At 37.0% G+C, this 15,762-nt stretch overlaps 1 protein-coding gene across 1 annotated transcript in view; it reads left to right on the forward strand.

The window, feature by feature from the left end:
- Positions 1 to 15,436, forward strand: part of LOC110462920 (uncharacterized WD repeat-containing protein all2124-like) — a 103,544-nt gene extending 88,108 nt beyond the window's left edge. The window contains exon 12 of the mRNA XM_021517162.1: positions 14,361 to 15,436. Coding sequence (XP_021372837.1) covers positions 14,361 to 14,565 — 205 coding nt within the window. The 3' untranslated portion in view covers positions 14,566 to 15,436. The remainder of the gene's footprint in view (positions 1 to 14,360) is intronic.
- Positions 15,437 to 15,762: the final 326 nt, after the last annotated feature.

The following is a 15,762-nucleotide window of genomic DNA, read 5'->3' on the forward strand; positions in this document are numbered from 1 at the left end:
ACCTAGGAGAGATTTTCTGGGATAGATTTACTTATATATACATGTATTATAAGTCTGTATATGTATGTGAAAGTTTTATTGCAACAGGAAAGTGAAAAAAGGCAATGGGGTATGACTGGAATTTCAAAGGTAGTCACCAGCTGGCCCAGTTCTGCTGCAGTATTACTTTCATTCCGATTTTATACCCTGGATACCTACATAAAGCTTATATTAATGATTCAGGTTTTCTTTGTATGGTGAAATGGAAACCCAACATAAAATAAAAGTTTGTATAGAAAACCAGGCCCTTAGATGTATAAATACACAAAACCGTCACAGATCAGCTTCACACAACTGATGTTTTAAGTCTGTGACTTGATTTGATTGCATTTATGGGACATGCTGATTAGTCCGACAGTTGATTATATATATATTTGTATTATGTAAACTTGGCCAGTTCTTTAAAAGTAGAGGAAATACAAAAATTATTTGAACTGATAAAAGTGCCGTAATGGTAACAGAAGTTGTTTAACTCATTCACCCCTGAAATTTCATAATGAACTATTCCAACATTTGAATTGGAGGAGTTCAATTGCGTCTTCAGGGGTGACTAACTACTAACTGCAAAACACACTGGCAATACTATATGATTACAGAGATTTTCCACAGGCGTTCAACTTTTGAATCAAAAGATGCGTACCTGTTACATTTAATAAAAAAAAATGTCTATTTAATAAGATAACCAGTATCCAACACAAAACATCTGAGTCAAGAAAACTACAGGACCAGATGATCAGGCCAAACAGTTACAGGACTTTAAGTGCAGTACGTGCACCAAGGAATGCCATTTTTATCTGCTTTGTGGTTTTAACACAGAATACCAGATATTTGTATATATATATATATGGCCTGGTGGTAGGGTGATATGAAGACTTGTTTACTTTAACACTAATCAGTGTCTTCGCCTGAGGGGAAAGGATTGCTGAGGGTTATAAACGTCTGTATCACTTTTCCAACTTATTGTCCTCAATACCTCTATTTAATTTGATATTCTATAAATCCATTGTATAATTTATAATTATGTGGGGATCGTGGTGGCCGGGTGGGTAATTTATCAGTCCCCCATCGGTTCCCGGGGCATATCTTCTATACTCTTTCACCTGGAGTAACAACATTTGGTGTACAAGGACATCACATGGGATGGAGTGCGAGAAGTGATAATGTATTGGGATACTTTCCTAACTGTAGGTACACAGCACATAAGTCTACTGCTTGTTAATTACAAACATCATTACTGGTGGGGGACTATGGATTGCTTTGAGATACTTTGCCTTTTTTGTTCATTATTTAAGACATCTGACCATCTATAATTACTACATCTCTGATCTCTTAGTGGGACAGTCACCAGGTATTGACCGCAGGTCAGTGGATTTTCTTTGGGTACTCCAGTTTACCTCCACCTTCAAAACCCAGTGGCTAAACCTTAACTCATTCACCCCTAAAGACACATTTGAACTATTCCAATTCAAAGGTTGGAATATTTAGTTCATTATGAAATTTCAGGGGTGAATGAGTTGATAATAATAAAACTGCCATTTAACCAGCATCGATCAATGTCACCGCCCCAGTAGTAAATAAAGTACATTTAATTAGGTCATATTGTCTCCATTTGATTTCACTTGAATTCAATTGATCTTTGACATTGCATCATTATTTAAATGGAGTGTGTCACCTTAAATTTAGGTAATTAGAAACACAAATTCACATCTGTAACATGCGAAGAAGATACAACTCACAGTGACACAAGGGAAGGAGGAAATTCCTCATTGTAAGATAGTTTGTGCTATTTTGAGATAGAATAGATGCCTGGAAAATAAAGGCCAAGGCTTCCAAGGATAAGAGACTAAGATAATTGTGTGTGATTATGTGTGCTCTTAGTTCTACTTAGATGGTATTTATACACTCAGGAGTTTAATTAAAGGTCGCTTGTGTAAAAGAATTCCTGTTTAGGTCAGCTTATTACCTAATAGGTTGATAGGGTATTGAAATGTCAACAAAATGTTTACTGGGTCTAATTATCCATACTTTTTGCTGTAATGAGAACATTGTTTTCTGTTACTATAGTTTCAGCGCTAAAAGATCAAATGTCCACAAGATGTTTACATTTTCTGAAAAGAGAGGGAAACACATTGTTTTCTTCTTTTGAAAAGCAGCCTTTGACAAGGTTCTTCCCACATTTTCAACGTGCATTTTCAATTTAGGTTGGAATTGGCCACACTAAATAATTAAACCTTAAAATTACAGATGGGATGTCATAACTAGGTCAAAGTACCACTTAATAAGCAATATAGTTTCAGAGGTCAAGGTTACCATAATATAGGTCAGGGTGAAGATTTCAATTACCTAGGTCAGAGGTCAAGGTTATTATTGACTTAGGTCAAAGGTCAAGTTACTATTAGGAGGGCAAAGATCAAGGTGACCATTTCATAGAATTTCATTTTACTTGCAAAAATTTCAATTGACTCTCTGCCTCTTATATAACACCTCTTAAACAAGCTCCTTGTGGAAAAAGAATCCTGGATTCAAATTAAGGTCAATATTTGCAGATACTTAAAAAAAAAAAAAAAAAAAAAAAGATTTGAATAAACCTTTTGGATGCTTTCATATTCAGATGTGATATACTGTATATGGAAAACTTCTTTTAATTAAAAGAGTTTCAATTATATTATATTTTAAAACAATGACAATTTGTATATTTCAGTTAATTAAGTTGTTGGTTCCCAATACCTTCAGACCCACTATTATATACTCTTAAAAACATCTCATGGTTACTACAATATTTGACCTGTTGAGGTGGGGTTTTTAACACAGATAAATCCAGGTCAATGTCACTTACAGGAAAAACCTGATGGTCTTTGGACTTTGTGTGACTATGTAATAAAGGGAATGTACCTGTGAGTGTTGAAAATAATTATAAACTGTTCACGGAAAGGGATGTATGAACGAAAGCTATAAGGAGTAAAATTCTGTTTGTGAAGCGCGGATGAATGGATGCAGGTTCTAAAATGTTAAATCTGGACATTTTCAAATTCTTCAAGGGATCTGGTATTTGTGACCTAATTTGATACAGTTTTGAGGGGGATTCTTTTTATCAGATTTTACCTAGTTTTGTTGCCATCTGGTGTGAGATTATGGGGAGATAAGCGGTGTATACATAAACACAGCTGTTTACATGCAGTCTTGGTGGCCTCCTCCTGCCCACTGCTGGAGCTACACACTCCGACACCAGACACCAGAGCTGTCCAAAAGCAAAAGCACTGCCAATCTAACAGTGCATTAAAATGGAAATTCTGTAGAGATTTTGTTTAACAGAAGATATCAACGTAGTGTAATTTGAAACATCAAAAACAGCCGGATCTTGTACTTTGAGCAAACACTCTTAAAATGGGGTAAAAAAGAATAGGTTGAATGTTATATTTTTTGGTTTGTTTGTGTTTTACGTCCTATTAACAGCTATGGACATTTAAGGACATGCCAGGTTTTGGTGGTGGAGAAAAGTCGGAGTAACCACCGACATTTGGCCAGTATATGGCGACTGCCCCATGTAGACCTCGAACCTGCGACCCAGTGGTGGAAGGCTAGTGGTAGCAGAATGTCAGACGTCTTAACCACTTGGCCACCTTGGCCCTCTTTGAATATTTAAAAAATGTTTTTGAATGTTATAAGCTTATAGTTTTGTATATAGCTATCTATTGCTGAGCTGAAACCATACTATGTGTTAACAGACATGCACCATTGAAAAGTCCAAAAAGTGTCCCTTTACACAAGTCAGGTCTTTCAGTACAGGTTAAGTATTTGTGGTTGTTTTTTTACCTAAAAACCTGCTGCTAGGTTTTAATTGTCATTCTGCCTTTAATCCTGAATTGACTATCAGTTCAATTATTTTCAAAAACAAATATTATCATGTCGCTCCTTCGAATGAAGGGAGACATATTTTATTAGTACTAGTTCTTCTGGTTCTTCTGTTTCTTCTAATCAAAACTTGTCCGGACATAACTTTTAAATCCTTAAAGATATCTTGATGAAACTTGAGGTATGCCTGCATCACCCATAGGAGGTGTGCAGTGCATTGGAATTAAGTCACTGCGACCTTCACCTCAAGGTCAAAGGTCAAATAAGTGCAACATTTTCAGTAAATTCTTGTTCAGCCCATAAATTTTAAACTGTTAAAGATATCTTGATCAAACTTGAAGTATACCTGCATCACCTACAGAAGGTGTGCAGTGCACTAAAATTAGGTCTTGCGCCCCGCTATATACAGAGTAATAGCCCTTTGTTTATTTTTTATATCGAAGTTTGTCCACAGCATAACTTCTAAACCATTAAAGTTATCTTGATCAAACTTGAAGTATACCTGCATCACCCATAGATGATGTGCAGTGCACTGTCATTAGGTCATTGTGACCTTGACCCCAAGGTCAAAGGTCAAATATGTGCAAATTTTTCAGGAACATCTTGTCTGGGCTGTAACTTTTAAACCATTAATTATATCTTGATGAAACTTGAAGTATACCTGCATCACCCGTAAACGGTGTGCAGTGCACTTTCATTATGTAATTGTGACCTGAACCCGAGGGTCAAAGGTCAAAAAGTCTCATCGTGCAAACATTTAAAGGTGTACACCAAGGTGTATATCTGCGTTGCCCACAGACGATGTACAGTGCACTGTTGTTGGGCCACTGTGACAATGACGTTGAGTGCAAAGTTTTCAGGTAGATCTTTTCTTGGCTGTAACTTTTAAAATGTTTAAGGGGAGATCGACATATATTTTTGTTGACAAAAACAAATTTCTAGTTTGTAAATCTAAAAAGAAGAATACCGGCTTTGGAAACACAAATACATGACATGTCTAGCATAATGAAAGCTGAGAGTGATGAACAGTATTTTATATCATTGAATATAAAAACTTGGTTCACTATAGATACAGTGTTTTACTCCTGTGAACACTTGGTTCTTTAAAACATATCTTAACAAATCATCAGTCGGTCAGGTGGTGTAGTGGATGGAGCACTCACCTTAACCATGATGACTAGGGTTCGACTCCCTGATCAGAAGTGAAAAGGTATAGCCCCCCCCCCCACTTGGTTTTTTTCCAGGCCCTTTGGTTTCCTCCCACATGAGAGATCCATGTAGACTAACATCCAGACTAACAAAAGTCAATAAACTTGTTTCATATTTGTTTTTGATAAATAAAATTAATATTTATAACATTTAAAATATATATTTATCTAAAGCCCAATGAATTGATCAAGCTAGCTAGGGATGACACTTATACTGTAAGGACTTCAACATGTCAATGACTTGGTCCTGCTACACAGAGGAGCACTTTGTAGACTGGGACGTGTACGCTGACACAGCGGTCCTAGTGGACATTGAGTACATGTGACATTATAGATCTGTATGGTAAGTACAGGCCAACCTGTACCTACCACCATCTCCAGACACACACCCCTATCGTTGCTGGGTCAGGACAGATCATACTGTAGTGCTGTCGGGAGGCCTCATTCACATTTTATTGGCAGTAATAGTACACAAAGAGTTGATTTTTAAGGTACATTTGAAACCTTATTCAAATAACAGTACTGTATATGTACTTTGGTATTGGATTATATTTTATACCTCAGGGTCCTTACACCCATAGTACTTTGTACTTTTTACAGCCTCACATTCAAAAAAATGTATACAAAATTTTATATAATTTGAACACATGTGTAGTAACTGGTTCGTGCATATATATATACTGTAGAATCATTTATTTTTGTTGGGTTAAAATTTCATGGTTTTCATTTACTAGCCTGTGTTTCAAGGACATTATGTTTCCTGATTTCTGATTTTCTCCTATCTCTATAATATCAAGTTTATGGTTCGTGGGGATTTAATGTCGTGGAATTTTGTTATCCACGAAATAAACAAAATTTAATAGTATGTTTATACAAAAAAAAAAAAAAAAAAAATGTGATGCTAGACAATGAAATAAAACATATATTGATTGATTTGGTTGATTGATTGATTGACTTATTAATGGATTAATTTTAAAAAGTGAAGTCCCAAGCAGACATGCATGCAGGCATTTGATATTGTATAGAAATAGAAAATTGGAACTTTCTTATATCAGGTGTCTGTTCAAATATATGTGCTTCAATTTAACACAGGGACTGCTCTGATATCAGTCAGGGAATGCTACGTTGTCAAGGTATTGAAAAAAAGTACTATATGATATAGTCGATAATTGGTCCTAATACCCAAAGCATGCTCATTATCAATTGTATTTTTATAGCCAGGAGAAATAAGATACTAAATGAAACATCAGAAGTAGATTCAGTAGAATATGAATTAGTACCTATAAACACTATGTACAACATGTGTTCTGCTCCCTCCTCCATCTGTCTATAACATAAAAGAAAGAGGTGTGCTTCCACATGGGATCGAACCAGTGACCCCTAGCTTCCGAAGTCTGCCACTCTACCAATTGAGCTAAAAGGAAATTTCCTCTTGTGTGAAGCAAGAAGACAGCCCTGATTCTATATATAATCAAACCTGCCTCACTACTCCCCCCCCCCCCCCCCCCCCTCCCTTTTTTTTTTTTTAAATGTTTGTCCTCAAACACCTCAACAACCCTGGTTCTAGCTCCCTGTCACCACACAGAGAAGGCCACAGCCACCGTTTGTTACATGAAAAAGGGTAGTATGCTTCCACTGGGAGTTGAACCTGTGACCCCCAGCCTTTTAGTTCACAGCTCTAAAGGGAAGTTCAGTCTAGTGCTAGAAGGTGATAGGCCTAATCTTATATACAATTAAAACCTGCCACATGTGTATAAACATTGTACTAGACACTTCCACTGAAAATGAAAATCTCCTAGAAGACAAGCAACAGTTGGGTATCACAGTATACAGAAATTACTTGGTCAAGGTCACTAGGACAAGGTCAAGGTTACCCCAGCTTGATGTCTGGAATTGCATACAGTACAAGTGTTAGCATGTTAGTAGGGCAGCAACTGACACATGCTGGGGCAGAAATGTCCTACATGTACCTAACACATGTGTTCGCTCGCACTGAGAACATCAGTGGTGCACCACGTGCACCTCACACCTCCTATTTGCATAAATACATTTGCAGTCGATGACATGCAATTTTTTTAATTTTTTTTGTATAATTGCAGACATTCAGAGTTGCTCCAGTGTTTTCAAGCTAGAGAAAGACGATTTAAAACTTATGAATCACAGAAGAATGTCGCCTTGTCATGTCTGGCTTTGTACAATGTAAACCATACAGAATAGATATAGCATACTTACTGGGAGCGAAGTCTGTATGTATAAAACCTTGGCCTAGTGCCTCAATTTCTTGAATGTGTTTGCCATACGATATACAATACCAGGTGTGTTAAATTGGCAACATTTTCTCAAACAAATGAAATATGAAATATTATCAGGAAATGTCATATGAAAAGGAAGTACCAACTCCACAGTAAAATACACCTTTTCCAGGAATTTTCACTGAAAACCCCAAGAAACGCCTCCAGTGGTTAACGTGGTCGACTATGGAAACTGCACACCTCAGTTACCACCAGTGTATGTGTTTACATGGAGTTGATCAATCATTTCTGAAAAAATTCTCACACCTTGCAATATTTTTATGGAGAATTCATAAAGGTGAAATAAACAAAATCTAATCCACAACACTGTACCGAGTGTGAAAATTCAGTGGGGCTGGTCTGGAGCTTGAGCTATGGACATCAAGTTGCTGTTCTATTGCTCAAGCCGACTGAGCTACCTGGTCAATAGACTGGCTAACCATCCCCCAAGTTTTTATGAAGAATTTCTCAGCTGCATTTTACTACTAGCTTATCTCCCCCTAGTTTAGAACTTAGGAATCGGACATCCAAGTGATCAAAAAGTTTTGAGTTAAACGTTTTTCTGAATAATTCAATATTCTAGGGACGGTGGCCACTCTACCTGGTCAATGGAGGTGTCCTGTTCCAAAAATGCTTCAGTTTTTAGGTCACCTGACCATATAGGTCATGGTGACCTATATCTGTCGACTTGCATCGTGCGTTAACTTTTAGCTTGTGAGCACGATAACTTGAGGAAAAGTGTTAGATGTCGATAACTTTTGCTATGGTGCTTTATATTAATAAGATCTCAGACAAATTATAAAATAGTCCTGATCAGACAGTAACTGGCAGAGTTAAGGGACTTTGAATTTTTAATTACTATTGGGGCCTATGGGACATGAGTTTGTGAGCAAGATAACTTTGGTGAAAGGGAATGGATTTCAATAAATTTTGCGATGCTGCTTTATATGAATAAGAGCTCAGACAAACCTGATCAGACAGTAACTGGCAGTGTTATGGGACTTTGAAATTTTAATTACTATTCGAGCCTATGGGACTTGAGCTTGTGAGCGCGATAACTTTGGTGAAAGGGAATGGATTTCAATAAACTTTACTATGCTGCCTTATATAAATAAGATCTCAGACAAGTTCGAAATTGATCCCGATCAGACAGTACATGTAACTGGTAGAGTCATTGGACTTTGAAATTCGAATTACTATTGGAGTCTATGGGACTTGAGCTTGTGAGCACAATAACTTCATCAAATGTGCATGGATTTCGATGAGTTTTGCTCTGCTGCTAACTATCAATAAGATCAAGAACAAATTTGGAAGTGGTCCTGATCAGACAATAACTTGCAGAGTTATGGGACTTTGAAATTTTAATTACTATTGGAGCCTATGGGACTTGCATGAGCTTGTGAGCACAATAACTTGAGTAGATGTGAATGGATTTTGATGCATTTTGCTATGCTGCTTTATATCAACAAGATCTCTGACAAGTTAGCAAATGGTTCCGATCAGAAAGTAATTGGCAGAGTGACTGCCAATCGGAGAATACAAGATGGCCGATCCTGGCCTCTGATTTGCTGAGACGAGAAATTTTGGACTTCTCAAGATTATCTGCAGCAATTCACTTCTTTATTTGTACAAATGTTCCCTATGGCGTTTAGAACCTGTGTTCTGACTTTTTGTGCTGATCAGAATATCCAAGATGGTCACCCTGACCTCTCATTGATTGAGATGTTTTTGACTTCTCAAGAAAGGCTACACCGATTGACTTCTAACTTAGTAGAAGGTTTTTTTGTGAGGTTTTGACCAAGTTTGTTACTTTTCATGCTGATTGTAAAATTCCAGATGGCCATCCTGGCCTGTGATTGGCTAGGACATTTACAACTTTATCTGAACATAATCCATTAAACATATCGTCTAATTCATCTATACAGCATATGTATGTCTGGTCTCCAGTTTAGTATGAGTGTATGCCCTTTCTCCAGAGGAGCTGAGGTGACCAAGTGGTTAAGGCGTCTGACATTCAGCTACCACTAGCCCTCCACCACCGGGTCGCAGGTTTGAGACCTCCATGGGGAAGTCGCCAGGTACTGGCCGTAAGTCGGTGGTTTTTCTCTGGGAACTCCGGCTTCCCTCCACCACTAAAACCTGGCACGTCCTTAAATGACCATAGCTGTTAATAGGACTTAAACACAAACAAACCAAACCCTCTCTCCATAGAACCTATATACATATATATATATGTGCCAATTGAAAAAAGATAATGCTACAATTTGAGTACTTCAGAATTTACACAGGTGATCGTTTAGGCCCATGGGCCTCTTGTTTTTATCCAACACCAAATTAAAGGGAGGTTACTGTATATATGAGAAACCACCATGCAGTAGGACAGTGAAGTCTTTAACTGAAGATAACATTAATACACTGAAGCCATATGCTTTAATTAATACAAATATATGTAGCTATTACAATCTTATTGATTATCATAGAAATTATTTAGTGTGAGAAAATTATAAAGTTTTATTAATGTGTTTTAAGCTCTGTTATTATTACAATAATATTTAAATATATCTATAAACTTTATTTATTTTACAACAATTATGCAACAAATTATATTTCAACTTAAATTAATCATTTAATTAATGTAAATATATGTAGCTATTAAAATCTAATTGATTATCATAGAAATTATTTATTGTGAGAAAATTATAAAATTTTATTAATGTGTTTTAAGCTCTGTTATTATTACAATAATATTTAAATATATCTATAAACTTTATTTATTTTACAACAATTATGCAACAAATTATATTTCGACTTAAATTATAATCACTCTTGGTTATAATATTTATTCTAGGTATTATAACAGTTGTCTTTAGTATAGCTTCAATTTTATTTGTTTGTTACTTTATGACCATGATTTTTTTTCTTCTTTAAATGACCTTATGACTAAGAAATAGAATACATAAAACTCAATAACAATGATTGAAAAATTGTTGCTAATAGAAACCTAAAGCATTAACTCATTCACCCCTGAAATTTCATAATGAACTATTCCACCTTTGAATTGGAAGGGTTCAAATGTGTCTGCAGGGGTGAATGAGTTAAACAAAAAGATAAAACATCAGTAAGGACTCGCTCATAATGTTAAGGGGAGATAAGTTGCAAATACTCTACAAACAGACAGGTCTAGGATTGACTTTTAATAAAAAAAAAAAATGAAATGTTGCAAATTGCTACCAGAAACAGCTTTAGTCATCCATGAGCGTTGACAGTCTTTGAATTCCAGTCTGCTAGTAAGGAAGTGTTTCATTGATTTAGGAGGCACAGTACTATAGTAGTCTAGTGGTAGGACACCGGGCTGAGTTGTGACTGAAGGGTTGCGGGTTCGAGTTATGGCACGGCACTGTGCATGTGTTGTATATTAGAGCAAGATACTATACTCAGCTTGTACCAGTGTACCAAGCTGTAAATGAGTGTGTGGTTGCATTGGGCAGTGCTAGAATTATTGAATAATTGCTGTGAGTGCCGAAATGGCAGCACCAGCTGTATGCTCCCAAGGGAGTTGAGGAAGATATCATCTGGTAGCATAGGCCCTATAACCACGGATAATCATTTGTGAACCCCTTTGAGACGACCTATGAACTAGGTTGTGATAAAGCGGTATATAAGAACCTCAAATTATTATTCATTATTATTATTGATACTTTGTATCAGGTGCAACTTATGTCAGACTTGTAAACAAGGTCATAAAATGTCTGATTTGGGATTCATTTTTTTAACTTTTGATAAAAAAAATGTATTGTCTCAATAATTAAATGTTGTATCAATTGAAAAATAAAGGTGCAATAGAAAGATGTGTAAAGAAAAGTGGAAGAGACAACTGTACAATGTTAGCTTTTAACCAAGTAAAATGTATCCATAGCTCAGATAATCCTCCCTCATTAGGAGGGAGACTCCCTCATTTCGACCAAAATTTACTAATCTCCCTCAAAACTCCTGTGGTCAATTAAATGGTCTGCTAGTTACTGTAGGGTGTGTGTAGTGATAATAAAACAGGTGTGTCTGAATCAAATGAATGCTTTTTGGATACATAAAGAGGGAAAGATTAACTGAGCAAAGTAGTTTCAGAGGGCCCGGGAGATCTCCCTCATTGTAAATGTGGAACGAGGTAGATCTCCCGCATTGTAAATGTGGAACGAGTGAGATCTCCCTCATTGTAAATTTGGAACGATGGAGATCTCCCTCATTGTAAATTTGGAACGATGGAGATCTCCCTCATTGTACATGTGGAACGAGGGAGACCTCCCTCATTGTAAATGTGTAACGAGGGAGATCTCCCTCCTTGTAAATGTGGGACGAGGGAGATCTCCCTCATTTTAAATGTGGAACGAGGGAGATCCCCCTCATTGTAAATGTGGAGCGAGGTAGATCTCCCTCATTGGAAATGTGGAACGAGGTAAATCTCCCTCATTGTAAATGAGGAACGAGGGAGATCTCCCTCATTTTAAATGTGGAACGAGGGAGTTCTCCCTCATTGTAAATGTGTAACGAGGGAGATCTCCCTCCTTGTAATGTGGAACGAGGGGGGTCTCCCTCATTGTAAATGGGGAACGAGGGAGATCTCCCCCCTTTTTAATGTGGAAAGAGGGGGATCTCCCTCATTGTAAATGAGGAACGAGGGAGATCTCCCTCATTGGAGGTTTCAGAGGTCTGACGCCTATGTGTATGTCATTCACTGATCAAACACATAGGTGTCAGACCTCTGAAACCTCCAATGAGGGAGATCCCCCTTGTTCCACATTTACAATGAGTGAGATCACCCTCGTTCCACATTTACAATGGGGGAGATCCCCCTCGTTCCACATTTACAAGGAGGGATATCCCCCTCGTTCCACATTTACAATGTGGGAGATCTCCCTTGTTCCACATTTACAATGAGAGACATCTCACTCGTTCCACATTTACAATGGGGGAGATCCCCCTCGTTCCACATTTACACTGAGGGAGATCTACCTCGTTCCACATTTACAATGGGGGAGATCCCCCTCGTTCCACATTTACACTGAGGGAGATCTACCTCGTTCCACATTCACAATGAGGGAGATCTACCTCTTTCCACATTTACAATGAGGGTGTTCTCCCTCGTTCCACATTTCCAATGAGGGAGATCTACCTCATTGTAAATGTGGAACGACGGAGACCTCCCTCATTGTAAATGTGGGACGAGGGAGATCTCCCTCATTGTAAATGTGGAACGAGGGAGATCTCCCTCATTGGAGGTTTCAGAGGTCTGACACCTATGTGTATGTCATTCACTGATCAAACATTTACTAATAATATTGCGGCGTTGTACATTCTGTTTTGATGAATTTACCATTGGGTCACTGTGGGAAAAGTTCAAATTTCAGTGAGCATTGTACTACCATTCTTCAAAATTATAAATATTGATACAGTTTACTCCGTCTAAAACGGACACTACTTAGACCACACAATTCATTGTTACATACTTTCAATGTTCAATCATAAAATGAAATGGCAAAGCAATAAAGAACGAAATAAGTAACAAGTTTCCAATCTTTTCATAAAACATCTTCTCTGTAGTTAAATGATCTAGCCATATGATCTAGTGTGTTACAGAATACACACTACTCAGTATTCAGGAACACCATTCATGTGCCCAGTCAGGCCATCAACAGATGACGATCTGGCCTACATTTAACTCAAATGACCCTGAGTAAGTCATTGACCTTAATCTAGGTTTTATAATACATTTCCCATGGTTAGGCATTGCCCTCTGGCTGGTTGAGGAGTTTCACCTATAGGTGTCACTCCTGTAATTTACGTGTAGTTTCTCTTATTTAACTCTATGGGATGATCATTGCATTTATGAAGTGTTCCAGGTTAAGGTATTGTCACACCTTACGGTCACGCACGTGGTTGACTGTAAGGGGGGGGGGGGATGACCGTAGTTGACTGTAGTAGACCGTAGGTAACATTAGTTAAACGTACTTAGAGGTAGTTCAATGAAGTTATAAACGTTAATTAAGGGAGTCACTCAGCACCCTAGTAATCCGTACTTAACAGTACTGTCAACATACTTTAAACGTAGTCCAACCCTAGGCCGTCCCTATATGACCCTACTTGACCGTAGTGTTAACCGTAGTGCCATGTTACTACGGTCAACTACGGTAAACACTACGGTCAAGTAGGGTCAATTACGGTCAACTAGGGTCAACTATGTTAGAACTATATGGTCACAGTAGGGTCTTCAGATACAAACTACTTTTTGAACATGTTGAAAAAAATTTGGCTAACCGTGGCCAAATAATTGGTTTCTTAAAATTCAAACTATGTTTATAACTACATCTTACTACGTTTAATATGACATATATTACGGTCTACTTCAGTCAACTAAGGTCAACCCCCACTACGGTCAACTACGTGTGTGACCGTAAGGTGTGACTACAGCATATTATTATGATGATGCCCGGGAAAAAAATAAACATCATGAGAATTGTCAGAATCTGAAATGAAATGGAAATAAATGAAAGAATATTTTCATCCAATTATTAAGGTTTGCTTAGTTTATGTTTTGATCAGTTGAGGAAAAACGCTTCAATCCTTTCCATCATAATTCGTTCTTGTGATTGAAAATGAATTGATATTTTCATGTTAGGTTTTGGATAATAAATGTGTGCTGTTTATTTTGTGACTGAGTGGCAATTTTTCCTTTGCTTGGAAATCAGGTACTCGTTTCCAAGCAAGAATGTCTGCCACTTCCTTTGTTACAATGACCGGAAGACATATGGTCAATGCAGGGAACATCTCTGAAGCATTCTGAATAATCATTATTTTTTTTACTCTCAATTAAAAGCTTTTTAACTTGCATTGTCAGTTTTAATAAACAGTTTAGATCATAATTATGAGAATGCTTAAAGTTCATTTAAAGTTCGTTTTTTTATTTCTGTCTTTGCAGTGAAGGAGGAGGGGATTTGTTCAGTTCCAAATTCATCACAAGATTGGCTGGTGTGGCCGTGGATTCGGAGCCGGAGTCTGATACAGATTTCAGCGAGTCGGAGCCAGAGGAAGCTGGTGGACCACGTGTCCGAAGAATGGGCAGCAACTTGTCAAAGAAGCCTGAGGAGGCTAGCAGCTGGATGTCGTGGTGTGCTCTGCTTTAACACTTTAACATTTAAATTAAACCAAATAATACAAATTTTGTATTTTGTTATACAGTCTAGGTTGTCAATCAGCAAGGGCCTCATATCAGATTATCATGATATTTAATTGCTATTACCTACCTGTATTGAAGAGCCATGGAAATTTGATTGGGAACTTTTTCATGTCTTTTTAACTTCATTTCAACTTTTCTGACTATACGACTTTCACATGTGATTAGACATGATGCCTCTGATCAGATGGGATCAACATTTTTAAAACCAACTTTTGTATTTTGAGATCTACCAGCATTGTACTTTAAACGTCAGATAGGTCCTGTTTTGGACATGACCAAATATTGACCCTGTAATGTTAGGTCATCATGCCAAAAATAATTTAAGATTTCTTAAGAAGAAAAAACGTTTAGAATATACCTATTTCTACCACTATTGGTAGTTAACATAGTGAGAACCCCAAAATAAATGTTTGCTAGCCCATATTTAACAATCAATGTTGTCAAATATTTCTCTTGAAGTTGCACTCTTAAAATAATAAGGACATAACACAAGATTGTTATTTCAGCATGGATTTGGTATTGCTGAATATCTGGTAAAAGAACAGACCAGATTATTATTTTCAATTAATCGTGAACTGATGAAATACATGTAAAATGTGTGACTAAATCTGTTGACATATACGCAGGAGTGAAAATAAAAGCATAGCTATAGACTTACACTTGATGTTAGCCCAAGTTTTTTTATCACTTACACAAAATATTAAATGTCTTACAAGTACTCTTTAGGTTACATATACACAAGGAAAGAAAATCACTAATTGTTCATTCTCAATCTCATATCCATATACAAACAACAAGCTTTTGAAATACAAAATATTGAAGAAAAAAGTTTTTGCTTTTATTTTCACAAAGCTAAAGCATAATATATGTTCCGAAGAGATTCGGGCATATATTGTTAACATACAAGAAGCGGAGATAAAAAAAAAAAAGTTTTAATTTTAAGCAATTAAAGACGGTTTAGTCAAATAATGGCAGTTTCTACACTGCTCAGCAATTTAGGAGTGAGACAACTAGTTCGCCCGTTGTCAGTATAATGTGATCAGGTGGGGTGTCCTGCTGGGTGTTTTAGGCAGTATTTTTCAGTGAGGAAGCACTATAAAGTCGGCATCGCAGTTCTGTGCTATTACAAAGAGACAAACACAAA

The sequence above is a fragment of the Mizuhopecten yessoensis genome, unplaced genomic scaffold, assembly GCF_002113885.1.
Source record: "Mizuhopecten yessoensis strain PY_sf001 unplaced genomic scaffold, ASM211388v2 scaffold10847, whole genome shotgun sequence".
In the NCBI taxonomy this organism is placed as follows: domain Eukaryota; kingdom Metazoa; phylum Mollusca; class Bivalvia; order Pectinida; family Pectinidae; genus Mizuhopecten; species Mizuhopecten yessoensis.